At 37.2% G+C, this 24809-nt stretch overlaps 2 protein-coding genes across 2 annotated transcripts; one reads left to right on the forward strand and one right to left on the reverse strand.

Annotated features, from left to right (window-relative positions):
• The first annotated feature begins 1161 nt into the window (after nt 1–1161).
• Nucleotides 1162–7745, forward strand: ssb (small RNA binding exonuclease protection factor La). The gene is made up of 6 exons (XM_048599528.1): nt 1162–1246; nt 1610–1649; nt 4307–4447; nt 4523–4709; nt 4796–4915; nt 7217–7745. The coding sequence occupies exons 2-6, from the start codon at nt 1647–1649 to the stop codon at nt 7315–7317; spliced, it is 552 nt and encodes a 183-aa protein (XP_048455485.1). The 5' UTR covers nt 1162–1246; nt 1610–1646; the 3' UTR covers nt 7318–7745.
• Nucleotides 4702–24402, reverse strand: mettl5 (methyltransferase 5, N6-adenosine). Its single transcript, XM_048599527.1, has 8 exons — nt 22210–24402; nt 21760–22085; nt 18411–18525; nt 14939–15120; nt 12873–12955; nt 11369–11420; nt 10330–10379; nt 4702–7479 (listed from the first exon to the last, which is right to left on the reverse strand). The coding sequence occupies exons 2-8, from the start codon at nt 21866–21868 to the stop codon at nt 7438–7440; spliced, it is 633 nt and encodes a 210-aa protein (XP_048455484.1). The 5' UTR covers nt 21869–22085; nt 22210–24402; the 3' UTR covers nt 4702–7437.
• Between the last annotated feature and the right edge of the window lie 407 nt (nt 24403–24809).

Here is a 24809-nt window from a genome sequence, read left to right on the forward strand (position 1 = left end):
TCAGCTAGATTCTTTGAGCAAGAAACAAGTTGAATTTTTGGAAACAAAATTTACTCAATCAAATATTACTAATAAAAGATTTAAACTATGCAACCATTGAGAGCTACCTGTTATAAATAATACACCTTCCAAGCTCTGCAATGTTAATCTTGGAAGTACTTCAGCTAAGTAGCAGTAGAGTTCAGGGAAAAATTTATTGTTGTCCTGATATTAGTGCAGTGATCTCTGCTACAGACCATCAGATATGGTTGGCTGAATTCTTTGTCTGGAGACAGTGGTCATAGATTCCAGAATTCTGGAATTTTTTAAAGAAATTAGGCTGTACCAATGATGACTTCTCCCTGTAGTAACACTTTACCCTGTGGTGATGAGGTCTCCGGTGGGTTTTTAGCTGTGGTCATTGGGGATGATTTCTGAGAAAATAGAGGGTGGGCAAAGGCTGTTATTCCAGGCAAGGGATTTGTGTTCTGTGTTGTCTGTGTTCAAGTCCAATAACTATTAAGCCCACCAAGTGGGTCATGTGTACTTTGTAAACGCAATGTTTTCTTGTTGTAGTCAGTCTCCTTTGCTTCTAAAGTGTTCTTTCTGAAAAGTTTGATGTATTTAAATGTGCAGTTGATGGTATTCTGAGCTAATATTTCATAAAACTATAAATTAAAATGCTAATATACAAATCCCAATACTACTTTAGGACAAAGTTTTTAAGCTATAATATTATTCAAGTTCTTTTTTGCAGAATACTTTAATCAGAATCGGGCAATTCGGTGAGAAGTTTGGTTTGTTTTGTAATTGCCCTCCTAAATGCAAATTTATGAATTGAACCATAGATTTGGATTTTTCTACCAAATTTGAGAATATTCAACAGCATGTAATTCAGGTTTTTCACCTATTTAACTTTTTACACTGGCTGCTTCATAACTGAACATGCTGAAGATTTTCTCTGGCAACAAAGTGTATTCTAGCATTGTGCAATCTGCCCTCAATGAATTTGAGGTTCGAAGTTAAATGCTTAGTTTATGGCAAATTTACAGAACTTATTGCATTTTTGGTGCTTCTTCAAATAAGTGGCACAAGTGTCCAATTTCTGTAATGAGTAAAATGTGTGTATTTGTCTTCAAATAACTTGGAAGTGTGATCTGAATAGATCAATACTTAGAATTCACTTGTGTTCGGTTTCTTCTTGAAGAGAATCTTATTTTGTAAAGAAAGCTGAAGAAAGGAAGCAACGTAAAACAGCAAAAAACAAGTGAGTGATTATGAATTTGACAATTCTATGAATACTGTGTACTGTTTGCATTCTGCACTTGAGTATATCATTTAATTATCAATACTTTTGGGGTTGGGCAAGGGAATGAGATACAGATGAGGGAAAGAATCAACTGTGGCTATGAAATTGGGGTGGTAGTAGGGGTTTAGAGGCCATGGGTTGAGATCAAATTTTGAGAAGTTGTTTTCCATAGTGGTGTTAGCTATATCTCTAGCTTGGGATTGATTCTACTCAGCGGGTTTATTGCTAGCTGTGCTGAGGGAATGTGAATTAGCCATGTTTTACAAGCCATTTCCATTGAAATTTAGTGACCATTCTGCTTTACTTTTTTCCTCCTCTTAGTGAGAAAGGCCATGCAGGTGATCCTGCTGTGTCTGAGATGGTAAGTTGTCTGGTCTTCTAGTTGACAAAGTGGATGCAGCTGTACATAAAGAGGATGTTTGGAACATTAGACCATAACACATGGGAGTAAAATTAGGTCATTTGATTGGGGTTGAGAAACTTTAGCCACATTCTCCTGCCTTCTCCCCACAGCCCTCATTCCCTTCCCAGTTGAGAACCTATATCTGTATTATACACAATAATTTGGCCTTCACAGCTGTCTGGCAGTGAGTTCCACAGATTCACCACCCTCTGGCTGCAGAAAATTCCTCCTTCTCTTGTTTCGAAAAGGTCGTGCCTTCACTCTGGGGCTGTGTCCTTGGGTTCTTGTTTCTCTTCTAGTGAAACATCATCTCTGCTTTCACTCACTCTCTATCCAGGCCTCTCAGTATTCTGCACACAATATTCCAGAAGAGGCGTTACCAACATCCTGTACAACCTCAACATTATGTCCCAACTCCTATACTCAAAGGTCTGAGCAATGAAGGCAAGTATGCTAAATGCCTTTTTAACCACCCTGTCAAATGTGACACAAGCGTCAAAGAATTATGTATGTGAACCTAGGTCTCCCTGTTCTGCAACACTTCTCCAGGCCCTACAATTAGTTATACAAGTCCTGCCCTTGCTTGTTGTACCAAAATGTAATACTGCATTTATTCAAATTAAACTCCATCTGCCTTGCCTCAGCCTATTGACCCAATGATCAAGATCTTTTTGTAATCTTAGCCACCTTCGTTGTCCACAATACCACCAATTTTGGTGTCATCTGCAAATTTACTAATCATGCCTCCTATGTTCGCCAGATCATTTATATAAATAGATCCAGTACCAATTCTTGTGGAACAACCCTGGTCACGAGTTTCCAGTCCCAAAAACAACCGTTCACCACCCCCTCTCCCCTTTTTATGCTTTCCTTGACTCTCTTGGCAGCCATGGTTGCCTTGTCTTCCCCTTAGTATGATTTTTCCTCTCTGATCAGGTTCTGTGCCTCCCTGAATTACCCACAAACTCCTGCCATTTCTGCTCCATAATCTTCTCTGCTAGGCTCCTCTTCCCACCAACTCTGGCCAGTTGCTCCCTCATGTCTTTAGTTACATTTCCATAATTTTAATATCTTTACAGCTGATTTAAGATTCTGTCTCAAACTGCAGGATGAATTCTGTCATCTTATCGTCATTGTCCCTTTGGGGTTCTTCCACCTTAAGCTTTCTAATGAAATCTGCCTTTATTACACAGCACCAAATCCAGAAATCCCTGTTCCCTAGTGGGCTTTATGTAGTAAGCTCCTTGGGGAAAAAAAAATACCCAGAATTATTTTTCCTGGGATCTGCTGCCAACCTGATTTCCACCCCCACCATCCACTTGCATATTGATGTCCCTCATACTATTGTAATGATGCCTTTCTTGTATGCCTTTTTCTGATTTATTTCCTCCCCACATCCTGACTACTGCTAGGAGGACTGTACACATCTCCTGTCAGGATTTTTTTTTACCATTGTGGTTTCACAACTCTACTCTAACAGATTCTGTGCCTTCTGACTCTACACCACTTCTGCCTATTGATTTAATTTCATTTTTTGCTAACAAGGCAACCCTGCCTCCTCTGCCATTCTTTTTGATTGGATGCATATCTTTAGATATTTAGTTCCCAGCTCTGATCCACTTGGAGCCATGTCTCTGTAATAACCACACCATACCCAATAATTGCTACCAATTGTTAGAATTTTTTTCTGTGGTCTAACTGTCCTTATGGTTACTTCTAATAAGTCAAAGCTGTTTCCCCTAGTTATTTTATTTGTATGTTTTAAAAAATTAACTTTGCCATCAGTTGCTAAAGTATTTTGAATCTTGGCGAAGAATAACCCTAGTTATGCACCAGATACACTCCAATAACTAGCTTATTCTGTAGTAGCAATTTTTCAATAAGTCTCTTCAGTTTTACAAAGTCTTAATATGCCATTCACTGCAGTCCATGTTTTGGCTCATAATTCACTTAAGTTTTTTAACTTAGTTGAGCATATTCTGCCTTTTTACTTGGGACAACCATTAATAAACAATCCAAATGTTACTTTTACTAGAGCTACATTTTGTAGAAATGAAATTGGGAAATATTCTTGACACAGGAAGTCTGAACTCCTCAGATTTTTGGCTTGTAGATCAATGAAATGGACACTATTGAGTTTAGGTATCAAGGAATATGGATTTGAGGTGCTGATCATGTGTGACCTAGGAATGTCTGAACTGTTCCTTTAATTTTCTCATTTCATCTTCTGTGAAGATAGCTGAATTTTTCTTTGAAGAATTGTTGATGTTCTGACTAAATTTTACAAGTGTACAGCCCATCAGACACACAGCACTAGGAACAAATGTAGAAGCAGATTTCTTATGCATTGTGTGTGCCTTATTCTTTGAACCTCAATGCATCAAGCAGCTGCACACAGCAAACCAATCAGCAAATGTTGACAAGGGTATAATAAGTCTCCCTGCTGACTTTGTACAATTTTCCCTCTTATAATTGACTGAGACTTGCAAGATGTTTCTCTGCATTCGAAGTTACTAAATTATATCTTCTGATCTGATGTACAGGTTAGCTCTTAAGTAGCATTTTCAAAATGAGATGGAAGGCATGGAAATATTAAATGTTCTTTTCTTCCAAAGAAATCCTTCAAGGAAAAAACTGGGTGCTTGCTGAAGTTTGCTGGTGACCTTGCTGATCAGACATGCAGAGAAGATATTCATGAAATTTTCTCCAATCATGGTGAAATACAGTGGATAGATTTTATAAGGGGTGCTAAAGAGGTAAAAATGACTTCAAGTTATTCAGTTGATTCTGTTTAACTTTCCTACTGTAAGGATTAATTGTGTGCTTTATAGGGGAATATCCTTTTTAAAACCAATGCAAAGGAAGCATTTGAAAAGGCAAAAGAAGCCCATGGAGGAAAACTGCAATTGAGAGATAAAGATGTCACTTGGGAAACGGTAGATGGTGAAGAGGAGAAAACAATTTTGAAGAAGATATTAGAAGATCAGCAGAAGTCATCGAACAAGCAAAGGACCAAAGGTAAAACTTTAATGGCGATGGTGCATGTTTGACAGCTGACATTTTCTGAATGTTTTTAAACAATACTAAGACTTGTTTGCTTACAGCTCGAAGAGGTGGTAAGAGAAGTTCGGGTCGACGAAGGGTGCAGTTCCAAGGCAAGAAAACAACATTTGAGAGTGAAGATGAAGATGGTGATGAGGGAGTGGAACAAACGAAAGAAATTAGTAAGTGCAAATTGTCAATCTTGAATAAACTGCTGGGATATGGATTTTTGACCCAAACAGAATGTGGTTACCTGGTTTTGTTTGAATTTATTCATGGGATGCAGATATCAGCCAGTATTAATTGTTGAGTTCTAATTGCCCTTGATGGTAATGAGTTGTCTGGAACTGCTGCAGCCCATCTGATGTGGGTGCATGTATAAAGGGTGGAGTTGCAGGATTTTTGACAGTGAATGAAAAGTTTTATTGTTCAAAGACAGGATGTTGAGTTGCTTAGAAGGGAGGTTGAAAGTTGTGGCATTTGCAGTATGCTTCTGTCATTGCCATTTTAAAAAAAAGTCATGGATTTGAATGTGTTGAAGGCAGGTTCAAATAAGTTGCTTAGTGTGCATGGTACAGACTGCTGGTGCTGATCAAGTAGGCTTCTTTGTAATTGTTGTCAAGCATCCTGTGTGGTAATTGGAATCTCAAATCTAGATAAATGGGGTATTCACTTGCACTCCTGAATTGTGCCTTGTAAACGGCGAATGAGCTTTGGAACTTGGGTCAGTTACTCTGCCAAAGAGTTTGTCTCTGGCTCACAGCCACATTGTTGACATGTCTGATAAAAGCACAATGCTGGCACAGTGTGGAGCCAAAAATTTTGAAACTCCTTGATTTTGTCCTCAAATTCTGTTCTCTGATCAGTATTTGGACTAAGGCTGTAATGAGGTATGGAGCAAGATGGTTCTAGTCAAATCCAAAATGAGTGTCCATGAGTATTAAGTGCCACTTGCTGGTATCACCAACACTACTCATTAGTTTCGAGTAGAGTACTGGGTTGGTAACTTAGGAGCAAATTACTGCAGATGCTGGAATGTGTACTGAAAACAAAAATTGGAGATCAAAGTGGGTCAGGCAGCATCCATGGAGAGAAAACAAGCTAAAGTTTCGAATCTAGATGACTCTTCAGGGCTGATGTAGAGTGGGAGGGGAGAGGGATAAAGGTGACAGAATGTAACAAGTAAAACTAGAAGAAAGGGAAGGAATGTGAATGGGTTCACAATCTGAATTGCTTGACTGGAATTGTCCTTCTTTTCCTTGACTATACCGACTTAGGCATTTTTCTCATTATTGGATAAATGCTTACATTTAGTTTTACTGGAATAGCTTGAAGGAAATTAACTTGATGGCTACTTATGCTGGACACATCATGAGGCCGTGCCTGACCAGCCTGAACTGATCATGCCTGAGCTACTGTTCCTCCAGCTCCCCACTGTTTGACTCAGACTCTAGCATTTGCAGTTCTTGCTATTTCAGTGAGGCCAACGGGCATGTTTGGATCATTCATTCAGCATTTTCAGATGACTGTTTGCAAATGGAATCAGCCAAGTGGAACCATTTCTGCCAGTCAATCAAACTGGTCACCATTTGTGACTTGATCTGACACAAATACAAACATTTGATCTCATTGGCTGTGGAATTGTTTTTTTCTAGCACATGTTGCTTCTGTGTATCATGCATGTAATCCTGAGTTTATAACTTATCTAGGTATGGCTGTTTCTGCTTGAATGCAAGCCTGCAGTCCTTGTTAAACCCTGCCTTGAAGTAGTAAGCTGTAAGAACCTTTGATTGTTTCAGTGGGATATGAACCTGGCCTTCTGGTCCAGAGGTAGGGACATTAATAATGTGCCACAAGATCCCTAGTGAGGTAGCTGAGCCTTGAAGTTACATATGGTGAAATGTAGTTCTGTTGCTGGTGAACTACCTGTCTTTTTGGATGTCTCATTTTCTGCTAGATTTATCCTGAGGCTATTTGGCACAACGGTGGTGTCATTGATTCATAAACTCAGGTGAGGTGGATTGTAAATCACTTTTGTTGCCCATGTTTCATCTGATGCCATGTGATGTTGTGGGTCCAGAATCTATGGGCACTAGCAGGACCACCCTTGATTGTGTACCACTTATCTCAAGCACAGTATATACCCTGTGATTTTTGGTGTTGGAAGATGAGTGCTACATTGTTGAATATAGATGTCAGGTTAATCATTTGACCAGCTCTAGGAGGGAGCTTTCAATTCTGGCAGAATTCCTCTAATGCTTGAGGAGGACTCTGCGCAGGTTATGCCGTTTGTTGTTCCTGGTACTTGCCAATGCCAGGTGAACTACCAATTTTTATTCAGCTTTTGAGGGGATTCTATAAAATTATTTAGCCTGAAACTTTTCTGTAATAAAATTAGCTGTTATACACTGTCTATACAGATGCTGGAAATATTTAAATTTTGTTCTCAAATGTTTTTAACTGCCTTGTTTGATCTGTTGTAGCTGTCACCAGTCCAAAGAAGAGAACCCTTGAAGAAACTGTAACTGTAGATGAGCCTGCAGCAAAACAACTGAAAACAGAAGATCAAGTTGATGATCAGTAGGATTCAATTTGACCTGTAAACCAAACGAAATTACCACATGGCCTGATCCAAGGTGTTTTAACTATATTTAATTTTGGCCTCTGCATTGCCTCCATTGAATATCTTCCAGAGGGATGGAATTTATTTAAACGAAAACCGTATGAAGTCCACTTCAATGTCAATCTAGAATGTAAAAAAAAATAAACTGTATATTTGAAGATGCCTTATAAGCATGCAGTTAAGATTTATGTAGGTGTTTTTTAAGAAAACATTTTACTTTTGCTAAAAGATTGGTTTACTTTATTGGCTGTTTATTCATTTCCTTGCAGAGATTATGTACACAAAATTGATACTAATACCTTGGAAGTTTGACAGTTTTAGTCTTAATATTGTACTAATGTAAATAGTCTGCAAATTATTGAATAAAACATCATTTTGAATTACATAAAGGCTTTGATCTTGACCTAGTGTAAATTTGTCTGCAGGTTGATTAGCCAAACAGTAATTTCATATATTTCTTAAGCCAAAACCACTGACCAAAGCAAGCTTTCATTTCTAGTTCTTTACTGGCCTGCAGCTTTGGACAGAGATACCATTCTAATACCATTACCATAAGACTAAGCATCATTCGATGTCTTCTCATCCTCCCCTGCCCTGCCCAGCCCAGCCCACATCACTTCTGTCTTTGGCTCCTTCTTATTCCTTGTGTATGTGCTGCAGTTGTCATATGACATTACCCACTTTACCTTAGCAGAAGTTTTGAGTCAGATGTGATGCTAAATTCAGACTGCTTGTCCAACATATCAATTAATTGGAGGACATTTCTGCCTATCAAGTAATGGGAAGACATGATGCCAATGTTCCCTATCCCTCAAACTTTTCCCAGCTACTAGCTTGGGTTGTGGCCAGAGAGTGATTAAGGCAATCTGTTTGCAATCTTGGTGTCACAGCTGAGCTTCTGACCTTTTATTTCTGCATTAGTGTTACTGTCTATTCCAACTTCACCTGATTTTGCTCATTTGAAACCCTTTTACTTATGCCTTTGTTACATCTAGACTGGAGTGGTCATATTCTACCATATGTATATTTGAATTAATCTAGAATTCTGCCAAATGTGTTAACTTGTTGGGAGGTCGTGGTAATGTCACTGGATGAGTAGTCCAGAATCCCAGGTTAATGACTGGGTACAAGAGTTTGAATTCCAGAAGTGAGGTGTTATGGACCAGATCAAACCCCTTCAGAATATATTAAGATAGCCTAGACCCTAACTTTTCCATACTTTAAAAGGTAAGTAAGGCATTGTGTTCCAGAAGCAAAACACTTTATTTTGACACTGCAGTTAAAATAGAAAAAGTTGGAACAACTGTAATTATGAAAATGCTTATTAACAATTAGTTAACTCTTCCAATGTACTAACATCCTAAACTACATCCTTGGCAAGACAGATTATCTCACAATCAATTCTAGCAGCCGGAAGAGAAACCCAACTTTTAGCTCTAACAGAGAAATAAGACATTCCAGCAACTGCTGAAAGCTAAAATTAAAAATCCTGGTTCCATGGGAGCTTGATCCTATTCAGGCTATTTCCATTGTCCCAACTTTTTTCTCAAAAACAGGCCTAACAAGCTGTTTATTGGCTTTTGAGCAAATTGCTCTGTGTATCTCTTTAAACCTTTCTGCATTAAGCAAGAGCTGGACAAAATACACCTCTTTAAACCAGAGTTTCATCATGTGACAGCCCTTGACATCAAAGCCACATTTGAGAGAGTGCGCTGTCAAGAAGCCCTAGCACAACTGGAATCAATCAACCAGGAGTTAGGTGGGAGTGTGGTGAGACAACTCTCTTCTGGTTGGACTCGTACCTAGCACATAGGAAGATGGTTGTGATAGTTGGAGGTCAGTCAGGAGTTTTTCAGAGTGGTGTCCCAAGCCCAACCATCTTCAGCTGCTTCAGAAGTGATCTTCCCTCTATCATAAAGGTCAGACTTTGTGGTTCCGCTTGACTGTAGCAGGCCACGTTCAAATGCAACAAGGCCTGGTCAACATCCAGGCTTGGGCTGTCATATGGCAACTAATGTGTGCCACAGAAGTATCAGGCAATGACCATCAAGAGCCAATCTAATCATCGCCCTTTACATTTAATGGCATTACCTTCACTGAATCCTCCGCTATCAACACCCTGGGGGTTACTAGAAATTCAACTGGACTTAACATATAAATACTATGGCTACAAGAGCAGATCAGAGGGTTGGAATACTGCAGCAAGCAACTCCACCATCTTATAAGGCACAAGTCAGGAGTGTGATGGAATACTTTCCACTTGGCTGTATGACTGTTGTTCAAGTGTCAGTTAAAGTCTGACACCATCCAGGACAGAGCATCTGGCTTGATTGGCACCACATCCACTACCTCCATCACTAGAAAATGCAATAGAAAATCACCAAAGATCCTTAGACTGCATCTTCCAAGCACGTGAACACTTTTCTGCCCAGAAAGAGGAGGGCAGCAGATACTTGGGAATACCACCACCTGTAAGTTTACCTCCAAGCCATTTGCCCTCCTGACTTGGAACTATGTTGCTGGTCAAAATACTGGAATTACGGGGCTTGTGGGTCTACCTACAGCACATGGACTGTAGCAGTTCAAGGAAGCCGCACCCCACCACTTCCTCAACAGCAACTAGGGATGGGCAATAAATGCTGCCCAACCAGTGATGCCAACATCCCTGAATTAAAAAAAAAAGTTACCATTGAGTCTAATAGGACTCCTCTTTGGAATACTGCACATGCTGGAAATTGAGAGAAATCTGCTCTTTCCAGCACTTTCAGATTCTGATTGGGTCTAGAATAAAAATTGGCAATTTTTAATACCAAAGATGAGGAGCTCTGCTGTCATTGCATTCACTTCACAAACTCCCTCATGAAGGCATCAACTTTCCTTACATTTCACAAAATCTCCTTCGTGCTCAAGTCTTGATTGAAATCAGAGATTGTGACTCATTCAACATGCATTTAGGAACTTGAACAAACTTACTGATTTCTTCTTGTGAAATCTATATGATGCTGGTAGGTCATATCTCAGCTCTGTTAAAAGACAAAGTAAATTTAGAAATCTAATTTGGTGCCTGACAGGGTCATGGACATCTCTGGAGATTCCTCTACTGTTTTCATATCTATTTTGTTCCTCTTGTTTCCTCCAGTCCCACAACCTTCCAAAGTATCTGTATTGCTTGAATTGTAATCTGTTCTGTTTTCCCAATTATAACCGCTACAGTTGGTAGCTATATCTTCAATTGTCTCAACCCCAAGCTTTGAAATTCCCTCTTCTGCCTCTTTACCTTTTGTTTAAGATGTTTCTTGCAGCTTGCTTTTGAACAAATCTCTCCTTTTATGACTGTGCATTATCCATTGTTTTATAATGCTCTCATGAATTTCCTTGGGGGGGGTGGTGTTCCGATACATTAAGGATGTTTATATAATTGAGTTGTCAATCAGCATTTTACAACTGCCTAGAGTTAAACAATTTCAGATTGTCACCTGTGCTGCATTTTTATTAACAGATAATAGCTGTTGCTGATTCTGCTATTCCCTCTTAAATGTATTGATCCATTTCTTCTCCCATTTCTACTACCTTTGGCTTTGGACCATTATCTTTAGTTGTTTAATATTCTTGCTTTCCATCCTCAGACCTTCCCTTTTATTCTTTCCTTTACCTCTCCTTTTTTTGGGTTCTGGAGAATAGCTACTGGACTAAAACACTAAAACTGTTTCCCTCCACAGTTACTGCTTGATTTGCCGAGTACTTTCAACATTCTCTTTGTTACCTGAATTCACATTTTAATTATAAATGAATACTTAGAAAGCTGATTTCTCGTCTGTATAATGGTAAATATGGTTTGACACTAATCAAATCTCAATAGTGCCTGACTAATTATCGATCAAGTATTTTGTAAAATGTACAAGGCTCTCTTGCAAATTAGTTTAGGAACAAATTGGCTTTAAATCAGCATATTGATTTACGTTGCAAATACAAGAAAATTAACTTGTAATTTAAGTGAACTAGTATCTCTTACCAGCAATTACTTCCATCTTTATCTTCCATTCTTCAGCCTTCTTTTGAATATGCTACAAAGGAAATGAACACTTTATAAAAGTACATGTGAAACCAAACACTTTGTACAAAATTTCTCATAGCCTTTTAGCCTTCTAGCCTTCTAAGTTTACAGCATTTGCTATTAGAATTAATTTCCCTTAGGCTGAAGTTGTTCAAATTTGTCTTTCTCTTGAAGGCATTGAATTTACACCAGGTCACAGCTCCATTTGTGATGACCGTTTTAAGTGGCCATTATTTGTATTTGAGGTTGCCTACTCAAGTAAGGTAGTTGCATGTTGGGCATTATGTATGTGGCTCAGCTTGTTGTCACTGGATGATCATATGCACTTTCCAGTGAAAGTACCAGATACCTATTTTATGAAAATTCTCCCTCTGGTATGTATACATTTGCGATGAGACTATTGCAATGCAATAAATAGCCATTTTTAATCATATCTGCATAGCATATCAAGGTCACTCTGATGTATTTCACAGCTAAATGCTGCACTATACAATTTGATAGTGCTAAAGTCTGATGTTCAATCATTAATTTATGCTGAGTTTATAATGCCAACTGCTGAATGGTGACTGACATTTGTTTTGCAGGATAATACATTTTTGATGCTCCAGTTAGGTTGATGTGGCTGCACCAATTCAGTATCAAAAACAATTGTTGGATGAGCTAACTGGATGAAGTACTAAAGACAGAAAAGCAAATGGTTTATGAAAAATCACACTTCGAGCACTCACATAGCCCACATTATAAAAAGGAGATAGAGGCAATGGAGAGGAAATTCACAAGGATGCTAGCAAACTCTAATTTTACAGAACAGGAAAGGTTGAAGAAATTGGGTCTCACATGAAGGATGGCAGAGGGATGACCTGATGAGAGGTCTTTGAACAATCAACAGGTTTGATGAAGTAGACATAGGGAAAATGTTTCCATTTGCAGGGTCCAAAAGTAGAGGTCATGAATATAAATTGGTCAGTAATAGATCCAATAGAGAATTCAGAATAAAATTCTTTACCCAAAGCCCCAAGAATGTAAAACACGCTACCCTAAGTTAAATAGCAGGTGCATTTAAAGGGAAGCTAATTAGATACATGAAAATGATGCTGATACGATTAACTGTGGAGCTTAAATGCTGATACAGACAAATTGGAATGAATGGATCATTTCTGTAATGGACGCTCAACACATCTACTGGACTGAGTTCTGGAAATGTCCGATTAAGTGTAACATTTCTCTGGCACTTAACATGAAGAATGTAAATGAAGCTTGAATTGAGATAATTGATCCAATCTAGTTTTAGGTTAGTGTGAAAGTTGACACTTTTACATTAGTGCAGGTGCTATAAAATTTAAATGTTCTGCATGCTATAACACATCAAAGATTTGAAATATGTTTTCTTCAATGCAAACAGTTTGAAACCCATCTGCAAAGTAGTTATTTGGTTGCAGAAAATCAAATTACATTCACTTACATTTCTAGTTGATGTTTTGTGTAGAGAATATACAGCTGTTCTAGCCATATCTAAAGCAATTTTGAGGAATGTCATGTCCACACCTTTTGAGGAAAACAGAAATTAGATGTTTCATTATTCAGTGAGAACCTTGGCTATATTTGATTGTAGCTCACTTGACTAAAATTTGTTATGGGATTGAGTAATTCTTAAATAATTTTGATTTAAGCGAGTAAGAAACTAAATTATATGCTTTGATAACTTAGTAATTTTGGAATGCTATTATTGTCTTCTACTATGAAGACAATGCAAAGAATTTATTCAACTCCTCGGCTATTTCTTCGTTCCCCAAAATTATTTCCCAGCCTCATCCTCTGAGAGGCCTTTCTTCACATTGGCTTCTCTTTTTCCAAAATATACTTAAAGACACTCTTGCTATCCAACACGATATTAATTGAAAGTTTGCCCTCCGGTTCTTTTCTCTTTTTTTTGGTTGTCTTTTGTTGTTCCCAATAATATGGCTTACCACTAAGCTTTGCTACATTATATGTATTTTTTTTTCAATTTGATGCTTTTCTAAACTTCCCTAGTTCACTGTCGTTGGCTTATCCCCTTCCTAGAATCCTTCCTCACAGGATATATCTTAGCTGTGAGCCACATTTGATACGAATCTGAGTTAGCTGTCGGATGGCATTTGCAAAACTGCAATTGTCCTATATGTATTGTTGCTTCTCAATTGCGTGCATTCGGAGGAAATTTTTTGGGGTGAGAAGAACATTAGATTTGATTCTCCCAAGGTCAGTCAGCCAATGAGCACTCAGTATCTCCGTTTCTACAAGATAACTACTTGATCAAATGAGAAAAAACTAATATAGGAATCTTTCACATTTCAAACCACTGCAAAGTTAACTAATTTATTTTGCATTCAGTTTTATATAGACAAGTATGGCCGCTAGTTGTGCACAGCAAGTTCCCAAAAACAGCAAAGTGATGCAATCTATTTTTCCAGGTTTTGATTAAAAATAAGTATTGGTCAGTACAGCGGGAGAAGTGTTTTGAATAGATGCAAGAAACTTTTTACTTACCTGACAGAAGACGGAGTCTCTGTTTGACTTGCCATCTGAAGACAACGTTTGTTGCAGTATTGTGGTTTTGTTATGCATTTGCTTATTGTGAAATACATTTGTGTAGTATTTAGGGAGTGCTAATTGTTGGAGATGATACGAGATTGTGCCTCTTTCTATCATTATAGTGGATACAAAAATATGTTGTACTGTTCAAGAAACAGCTGAGAAGTTCTGATTCTCAACCACCAACATTACCAAGAAAGAGATCTTAAGATGTCTTATTGCAGATCATAGCACTTCACTGTACACAAATTGGCCACTATGGTTTTTTAGGACCAGCTTTCCAAAGCATTTAATTGTCTAAAGTGTTTGGGTATAGTAAGACCATCAAAATGGACATTAATTACACAAAATAGTTCTAGCTTGTAGTGGTGGCCAATTAGTGTGTGCAATGTGACAAACAATTGAAACTAAGCTGCTTATTAAGCAAATTTGTAAAAACATAAAGGTAAAATGTGTTTATCAATCTGCCTTTTAGTTGAGTGAATTTTAATCTAGATCCTGGAGGTGAAAATATTGTGGAATTTTATGATGCTACCTAGGCTCTGGCTTAGATTGTCACCATATACTGTGCATGACTGGAATTTACCATTGGTGAGTTATGGTTGGCAAATATTTTCAGTCCTGTTTTCTACCATTTTGCTTCCTGTTTAATATGTATTATCTATTTAACTAAATTTGATTGTGTGAAACATGAAAAGACTTTAACACCTGGTTGCATAATTTATGAAAATTGAGATCATGATGCAAAATGCAAGAGGTGTTAACTAAATTGCTTCATAAATACTGAAGTACAGTATAAGTCTAATGTTAACAATACGGTAACAGCTTGATGGATGCATTGCTACACACAAACTTCTACTGGAAGACATTTCTAACCACAAAACTATGGAGAAACAAAATCTCAACTTTGTATTTAAATATTTTAAGTACACTACATGAACCCAAAATTCAATATACCTTTGTGTTTTGTTCCAAATGGTGGATTCATAATTATTGTGTCAAAAGTCTTTGATAATTTGCCAGTCGTTATTGAACAGATGTCACATTGAACCATGTCAACATTGGCCAATTCAAATTCTTCTACATTCCTGTTAAATACGTTGAGAGCTCCTTCATCAATATCAAATCCAACGCATAATCTGCAAAAGATGAAAATCATTCAGTTGGACATAAAATGTTTCTTTTGTGTTGATTCTTAGTTGCTGTGGTTAAGTACATTATAAATTTGTATAGGTTTATCCTTAACTTGAAATTGTCACTGTTGAGTTTGTTTGTACAATTTTAAATTATTCATATTATTTACAGATTTGTGACCAGCCTAAGAATGGCTTTTCCAGGAAATCGTTCAAATGTACTTTGAGACAAATAACCTTAATTTCACTAAAAGTTGGATATATATTAACTTTAAACAGCAGGTACAGTTGGAATTCTAAACTTACAGAAAAATTTAGAGAATTGCTCTTCTAATGCTACATAGCATGCTGTAATTTAGTTTATTTGACTAGAAACTGCAAACCCCAACTTGTCTGCTTTTGATCCCTTTTCTCTCCCAGCCAAATTAAAGCGAAATGATTTAGTCATTGTAATACTTAAAAAATAAACAGGACCATGAGACATAGGAGCCGAAGTAGGCTTTTTAAGTATTACAATGACTAAGTCATCTAGCTTTAATTTGGCTGGGAGAGAAAAGGGATCAAAAGCAGACAAGTTGGGGTTTGCAGTTTCTAGTCAAATAAGCTAAATTACGGCATGTTATGTAGCATTAGAAAAGCAGTTCTTGATGATTTAGTAATTGTAATACTTAAAAAAATAAACAGGACCATGAGACATAGGAGCTGAAGTAGGCTTTTTAAGTATTACAATTACTAAATCATCAAGAACCTGTACTGGAGAATGGACCAACAGTGAAAACACCAGCTTTAATTTGGCTGGGAGAGAAAAGGGATCAAAAGCAGACAAGCTGGGGTTTGCAGTTTCTAGTCAAATAAGCTAAATTACAACATGTTATGTAGTATTAGATGAGCAATTCTCTAAATTTTTATGTAAGTTTAGTATTCCAATTGTAATACTGAAAAAATAAACAGGACCATGAGACATAAGAGCTGAAGTAGGCCATTCGGCCTGCTGAGTCTGCTCAGCCAGTCAACGAGATCATGGCTGATCTGATACAGGTATTTCTCCTATAATACGATAGTTGCATTCTTGTGTGACCTCGAGTTATAGAAAATCGCCATGGAAATTTGTGTTATAGGGAAATTGCTATAGAAAATCGCTATACCTGTACAGCAGAAAGTTTGCAATATCCAAATAGCATCCACTATTCATCAATCACGTTACAGCCAATTTGCGTTAATGAAACGCATTATAGCAGAAATCCCTGTAATTTTCAAATCCATACTCCTGCCTTTTTCCCATAACTTTTGATTTCCATATTAAAAAAAAAAATCTGCCTTCATATGTTGAACCACCTTCTCTGGTTCTCTCTAGTAAAGGATTCCACAAATTCACTATGCTCAGGAGAAACTCCTCCTTAAGTGGGCAGTCCCTTAATCTCAGATTATGGCCTCTAGGGCAAAACTCTCTCAGTGGGGAAACAACCTGTCAAGCCTCCTAAGAATCTGGCATTACTAAAAGGTCACCTCTCATTCTTCTAAACTCCAACGAGTATAAACTCAACCTGCTCAACCGCTCCTCACAAGAAAATCTCAATTTTTCTACAAACTGCTATCTTCACCACTCATGGATGACAAAAATAGGTGGGAAGGCAATAATACACAATGGCAATAGTATATTTACCTTTCTCATCCTAGTCATCAATCTGTATTGTAAATAATTGTGGCCTCAGCACTTACCCCTGTGGCACTCCACTATTCATAGGTTGCCATTCTGAAAATGCCCCCTTATCTGAAGTCTATGTTAATTAGCCAATTTTGTAATCTAAATATATTACATCAACTTGTTTCCCTTTATCCTATTTGTTACCTCCTCAAAGACCTGTATTAAGTTTGTCAGGCATGATTTACCCTTCATGAAATATGAAACAAGTGCAGACTACTGGACATGGAAAAGTTAGAAATAAAACAAAGCAAGAAAATAGATTCAAACTGTTCATTCATGCCTCTTCTAAAACTGAATGGAAGCTGAAAGAACTGTGGATGCTGTAAATCAGAAACAAAAATAGAAATTTCTGGAAAAGCGCAGCAGATCTGGCAGCGTCTGCGGAGAGAAATCAAAGTTCACGTTTTGGGTTGAGTGACCCTTCCTCAGGCCTCAAGGGTCATTCAATCCAAGACGTTAACTCTGGTTTCTCTCCAGAGATGCTGCCAGACCTGCTGGGCTTTTCCAGCAATTTCTATTCTTGTTTCTGTTATAAAACTACTCTAGTCTTTGAAGTAGTACTACTGTAAAAATGTTTAATCACAAAATATGTCAGCTAACATCTTAAAAAGATCGATCCTCTGCTAAAGAGAAATGTCTATGGATACTATTAATTCTGGGTTTGCCACTTCCACCAGATTAAATCATACAATGATGTAGCATAGAAGGAGGCTATTCAGTTCACCATATAGCCATTCTTCTAAAGGGCTTTAATCATTAGGTTGCATTCTCATTTAGTAGTCATAATGTCTTTAGCATCCAATCTATTTTGGCACATTGCAGTGATAATGGATTGCTGTATTTGCAGAACTGACATTTTTTGGGGAGAATAATGTTAAATTGAGTTCTGTCTTTGTGACCAAGATCTCATACTATCAGAAAGGTAGCAAGTTTTTTTGATGGCCTGGCCAACATCAATCCAAAAAATGGTTGTTCACATTAACTGTATATTAAACATCTTTAGTTGTGTGCACGAAATGGGCACTAACGGGGGGCTCATTTATATTCTTAGAAAAAGACAAATAAATTATGATTGTTGGGTTAGGAAGTGCATTCATGTAATCTCTAAATAAATACTTATACAAAGTGGGTAATATAGATTCGAATCTATCCTTCAGCAAACAGCTTTCTGGAGGATTAATAGTTAATTTCATTTCACTTCTTGTTCATGGAATGTTGCTATGCCAAAGATTGGCTGCTGTATTTATCTACATCAGCAACTGCAAACAGAAGTAATTAGTTGTGAAGTTCTTTGCGATAGTGTGAGGAGATGTAAGTTATTTTAAATCTAAGCTGAAGTAATAGCATTTAACTTTAATTCCAAAAAAAATTGAGGTAACGGTCATTCAAGCTAACCTTACTAGAAAACATACCTGTACACTGATATCCATATTTAAAATTGCAATATTTTATATTCAAACAAATCTGCTAAATAACATAGCTGTATAATGATAATTACCGCAGATGGTTTAAGGGACATTGTCATGTTACTTAAATTACTAGTTTTATTTTACAAGTACATATTGATGACTGCATTTTGCAATTCACATACCCCGCATCTAGCATAGCTGCTCCAATACTTAGAACTCCACATCCACACCCCAGATCTCCAATCAACTTACTCTTAATGTCATCGAATGTTGTGTGTATGGTATACAGCATATGTGCTAAAATGAGAAGATAATTAACATTCATTTTATGAAATGATATCATTTTAAGTACAGTAAAAAAAATTTGAATGTAGCATATATCAAAGTGAGTTCCTTCGCAAATTGCCAGTTTTATAATTTCACATTAGCTTTATAAAATATAAGTGCAAATTGTATGTTTCAATTCTACTATGCTTCTGGAAGATGCATGCTAACATAGATCCTAACCTAGTTGTTCTGAAAATGTGGTGGACTTAAGTATTGTTAATTATCTTGTCCTTGATTATAAATGTTCGGTCATGTTGAGAATCAGATGGTCACCTAACTTTTCAGATCCTTGTTGAATTTGAAAGCACTACCTGCTTTAGGCTTATAAAGTGTAGTCCTACTGTGGGAAATAGCTGAAATATATCCTTCCGTCAGCACTGATGTAGCCCAAGTGACATACAGTTAATGCTAATTAAGTCTTTGATGGAAAAAAGCAAAGATGATACTGCATTTGGAAAATGATGAGACATTTGTCTTTAGTAAAGCCATAAATTTACAATACACTGGATGAGGACATTGTTGAGGAAGCTAAGTCCTCTTGCAGAAAAGTTTAAAAAAAATTTCTCTGGAGTCGACTCTGGCTATCAAGAGGATTATCTGGAAGTTACATCGACAATTTTCCACCCTTCTTCACAAAAAAAAGATGCTGCTGAAGGATGCTGGAGTTGTGGATAAAGAATATGAAACTCTTGTTGAAAAAAAATCACGTCAATATGATATGCTTACTAAATATCAGAAGGTACAACTGCACCCAGTTGTCACAATCATGTTAGAAAAGAATTTAATGAAATGCTGGCTATGGACCTGAAACTATGAGATAAGGATCAAAATATTTAGCTGACGTTTTGTAGATGTGATGACTGGGTTCAACTTATATACAGTAATAAATAACAAGGTCAAACGACAAACAGTCGATAAGGTTATAGAAAAGAGAGTTGGCATGGCTCTTGGAATGCCATTGGAATTTCTAACAGATAACAGAGGAGAAGTTCAAATGTTAAGTTTAAGGAAGTGTATAAACTTAGAGGTAGTAATGAACACTGCCACAGTCTGTTCAACAGTAGTTTGAGAGAAAGAAATCATGTAGTAATTGATGAAATGTTACACAATATGCTGGCAGATCAATCAAATTGCAAGCTGTACACGGTACTGGCAAAGCCAGTAGATGCCAAATCTTTTTTCCAAATGAATGCATTTTGAAAAAGTTTGAGTCAATGAATTGAATACCAGCAAAGAGACCATTAGAGGAAAGTGTCTAGGTGAAAAAAAAGCACACATGTAGGTATCAATAGCAGAAGCACTGACGTGTGCGATTATGTTAGTTGGAAACATGTGGTTCAGATAATTTATAGAACATAGAGTTTAAATCTCAGCATTAAGCTGAGCAATATCCAAGGTTTTAAAATTATTGTTATTTGAGGCAAAACAGCAGAGTTAATAGTGGGAGCTTAAAATTATGTTTTTGGTAGAATGCAAGTGATTATAACTTTTTACTGACTTGATGATAGATGGCAGCACAGGCGGATATAGCATCACAAGAGGATGTTGTCAGTTTGTGTATCAAAACTGATTGCATGAAAATGACGTTGAGGGTTAATGAAGAAGAACAGGGAGTTTAGAATAGTTCATTACTCTTTCACCTCTGGTGTCTACCAACACTGACTCTTTCAGATTGCTAGCAATAAAACCACATGGACAAGAGGTGGACAAAAGATTACAGCTTTATCTGTGGTAGCCAATGTAGTAGAGCATTGAAGAGAGATAGCACAGTCACAAAGAATATCAACTATAACTTTGACCAAGCTGTTGTTGGATTGAGTAAAATGGTAGTTAGACTGGAGGGATTCAAATTGAGTTGAGCAAGAGATTAACAAGACGTGGACTACAGAATCAACTTGCCAGTTCTTGGTCAAATTTCAGCTCCTCAGTTACTGGTTTAATTGAAAACCTGCTAGTAGACACACTGCTCCTCAAACGAATTCCAACTTCACTCTGCATCTACCATTAAAAGAAATCTGAATAATTTACAATGAGATTTAGAAACTTTCAGCTTCTTCTGTGGGCCCTCTGTTTGTTAAAATGCTACAGCAACTGATTTGCTCCTTTACTTTCTTTCATCTTCTGAAGGAGTCAGCTACAACAATGCCATCAATGATCGTTAACCCAGTACCACCCAAATCTTTGTTCCATTAAAGTAAAAAGTGCGAATTATTTAGCTTTCCAAACCATCAACTGAGATGGTCATAATATGTATTGAGAGCAGACTAACACTAGCTGATGCAGTTTAAAAATATGATGTCTCTCTTTTAAAACAGAAATTATTCTTTTTCTCCCGCAGTGATCAATGTATGTAGGATTATGTTAGAAAGCATTGGAAACTTGGTCTCTGAATTTATTCAAGGCTGAGTTAGATAGACAAATAAGTTGACACTTTTGGAAGTGGGACAGAAACAGCAAAGTTGAGACTGCAATAAGATCTACTATAATCTTAGTGAATAAATTTTATGTTATGATCAAAAATGTCCTTTGATGTGGGATCATTCGGGGGAACCAAAATCACACGATATCTATTTTTCACATTTAATCATCTCTAACCATTCTCTCGAACCATAACTGTATCAAAAAAGACAATGGCTCATGAGCTGTTTTGCCCATATTACAACAAAGAATACACTACGATAATGAAAATCGGTTATGAAATGTTTTCGGACATCCATTAAATGTATCTTTTAAAATGTTTTTACCACCCCGAAAGAGATTGTGCATTCAGCTCTTTGCTCTAACTACGACTTGTATTATTTCTGAGGTTATGTTTTTCTCTTGTAAACATAACATACAAAATACTGTTGAGAATAGATGGAACAAGCGGGTGGAACAAGGTGTTCAGAGGAAAGGAGCTTTGTTCGTGAAAAGGACAGATTAAAGGAAACCCAAGAGTGGCATGGGAGCTAAGGGAAGTTGACTAGTCAGTATCACTTACTAATTAGGAGAAACTACGGATGTTAAATAGATGCAGCAATACAGGCTATAACAAATCAAAAATAGGCGCCGGGGAATTAACATGCCTTGTCTCGATGTTTCCCTCAAAGGTTAGCTATCTATTAAGCATTTTCTTAGTTCTCATTACCATCTCAGCGTGATGCCGACAGCATCTTACGATATTTTAAAGGAAATGTAATTTTGATCAGTGTTCGCACCGTTTACCTGCTATATGCGGGCTTGTGTGATATTGCTCTAGAAGTAGCTTCGGCTGCTCAAACACATCTACTTGCTGCAATAAACTCTCCAATTCCTTCAGCTTGAGAGCTTTCATGGTTTTTCCAGGCCGTGTGCAACTAACTCCAACCTCCGACTACAAGCACAGCCCAATTCTGCAGTTCCGAAGAAAAGCCATTGGACTCAAAACATTAACTGTGTCTTAGCAGACCTGCTGGCCAGATCTGCTGAGTTTCTCCGTCACGTTGTTTTGGTTTCCGATCCTTAGTTCCTAATGCTCAAACGCCAAGCCTGCGCTAATTTAGCAGTTTCACCTGAAGGAGAAAGGAAAAGTGCGACGTTTAAATAAGGAGCGAACAAAGGGAAACATTGAGAGTTAAGAATCTGAAATAGCGATACAGCAACGAGAGAAAAAGCGCCCAAGATCAGGTTTCCCACCTGAAACTGCTTCTCCTCTTTAACGAGACTAGTTGATCAGACAACGGCATCCTTCGAAGTGGCTGAGCACTGAGTTCCGTAGCAGATAGCAAATACCCTGTTAATGTTGCCTAGCTGATTGCAACTACTAAAATCCTGTCCCGGAAATACACTAAAGTCTCCTTCAAAATTAAAAATGAGAGACGATAGGGATAAGATAATTTTTGTTCTCTAAACATTTAAATTTACCCAGAGCTTTGTACAGTAATGGATATAATAGTGTCTATAACATTGGAACTAAAATCATTGCCATATCACGTTCTGTATTTCACAGTAATATGTAATCGTATTCTTTAATCGAGATTTAAATTGCAAGTTTAACATTGACGCAAACACGAACTCTTCATTCGCTGCAACTGGCACTCCCGGCTAGGAGTACTGGATTTTCGTAAAATCTATTTATTGATAATTGAGATGCAGCTCTATGCGGATATTTGTGTCTTAGGCTTGTATTTCACTTCAATCTCCCAACCGGATGAAGCAGACACTTGGTGATATAACAACCAAAATTGCTTGGTCGACTCAGCAGGTTTGGCAGCATCTGTGGAGAGAAAGAGTTCAGACCATTTTGACTCTTCTTTGGAAGATTACGTTGTTCTAATTCTTTCTGCTTTTATTTCAGATCTCCATCGGCATCTCCAGTACTTTGTTTTTATTTGACTCCTGTTTTGACAATCTGCTTTATGTTTCTGAATCCCCTTTCTGCTGCTTGTGCATGATTCCGATTAAAAAATCCTTTCTCCCTGTATACATTCCAGATTTTTATTGTCTCTGTTTCAGTGCGAAAAGAATAAAATGCCCCTTTGACATAAGCTATATTTAATTGTCCAGTAAAATAAGAAATTATTTATCATCAACTTTACAATAGGAAACAGTAACAGTTTGACATATTTATCCATATTTCACCCAGGTGTCTTTTTAAAACTCTAATATACTTTTTTTTAAAAAGACACAACTTTCAAAGCAACTTTTTTCTCAATACTTTCTGGAAAAAAAGTCATAAGATTTGGAAATATGAAAAATGTAAAAATACCCCATAGAAAATAGCAAAATAAATTTTAACAAGTGAAAGAAGCTCAGCAAGAATGAAACCATCTGTAGTGAACTGGTATTGCGATAAATAAAACAAAACCAAAATTAGTGGTAAAAGCAGCTACTATTGTTCTAATAGTCTATTAGTTTCCATCTACAAAACATATGTATTTTCACATCAAACAGATATTTAATTAAATAAAAATTATTTACTGGTTATTAATTAACAGATATACACAAGGAGTACATTATTGTGTGACAAATTGGTCCTGGGGAGTGTTGCTGAACAAAGAGACCTTGCAATCCAGTTCATAGTTCCTTGAAAGTGGAGTCGCAGGTGGATAGGATAGTGAAGAAGGTATTTGGTATGCTTACCTTTACCGGTCAGTGCACTGAGTATAGGAGCTGGGAGGTCATGTTGTGGCTGTACAGGACTTTGGTTCAGCCAGTTTTGGAATACTGCATGCAATGCAGGCCTCTCTCCAATAGAAAGGATTTTGTGGAACTTGAAAGGTTTCAGAAAAGATTTATGAGGCTGTTGTCAGGGTTGGAGGATTTGAGCTAAAGGGAGAGGCTGAATAGGCTGGGGCTATATTCTCTGGAGCGTCGAAGGTTGAGGGGTGACCTTATAGAGGTTTATAAAATCATGAAGGGCATGGATAGGATAAATAGACAAGGTCTTTTCCCTAGGGTGGGGGAGTCCAAAACTAGAGGGCATAGGTTTAAGGTGAGAGGGGAGAGATATAAAAGGGACCTAAGGGCAACTTTTTCATGCGGGGGTGGTGCATGTACGGAATGAGCTGCTGTAAGAAGTGGAGAAGGCTGGTAAAATTACAACATTTAAAAGGCATTTGGATGAGTATATGAATAGGAAAGGTTTAGAGGGATATGGGCCAACTGCTAGCAAACGGGACTAAATTTACATAGGATATCTTGTTGACATGGACAAGTTGGACTGAAGGTCTGTTTCCATGCTGTATATCTCTGTGACTCGATGACTCTAAATTGTGAATAGAACTGTCAAACTCATGAGATGGAACTGAAGTGGAGTAAATACAAAAGGTCAATTTAAAGTGGTAGATAAGCATGATGGAATTATGTATTGGGAGACTGTAACAATTATATTATCTGCAATACTTCTAATATATGTATGTTGCCAATCATATTGTTCATAGTTAACTGAGGAAAAGGTTTATCTCTTAATTCTGTATTATAACTAGTTATAATTGGTTAGGAAGTTACAGTACTGCATCAGGAATGAGTTAATTATGATAAATTACAATGTTATTCATTTAGTTTAATGCATTCCAACACCACTAATAAGATGTTAATATTACTAAGATGAATGTGAGACTTAGGAGCAGGAGTAAGCCATTTGGCCCTTTAATCTTGCTTCATCATTCAACAAGATCATGACTGATCTCATTGTGGCCTTAATTCCACTTTATTGTCTGTGTTCCACCCTCCCCCCCTATAAACTTGACTCCCTTCTAAAATATATTTAACTTAGCCTTGAATATATTCAATGA

Source organism: Rhincodon typus, chromosome 7, assembly GCF_021869965.1.
Source record: "Rhincodon typus isolate 14 chromosome 7, sRhiTyp1.1, whole genome shotgun sequence".
Lineage (NCBI taxonomy): Eukaryota > Metazoa > Chordata > Chondrichthyes > Orectolobiformes > Rhincodontidae > Rhincodon > Rhincodon typus.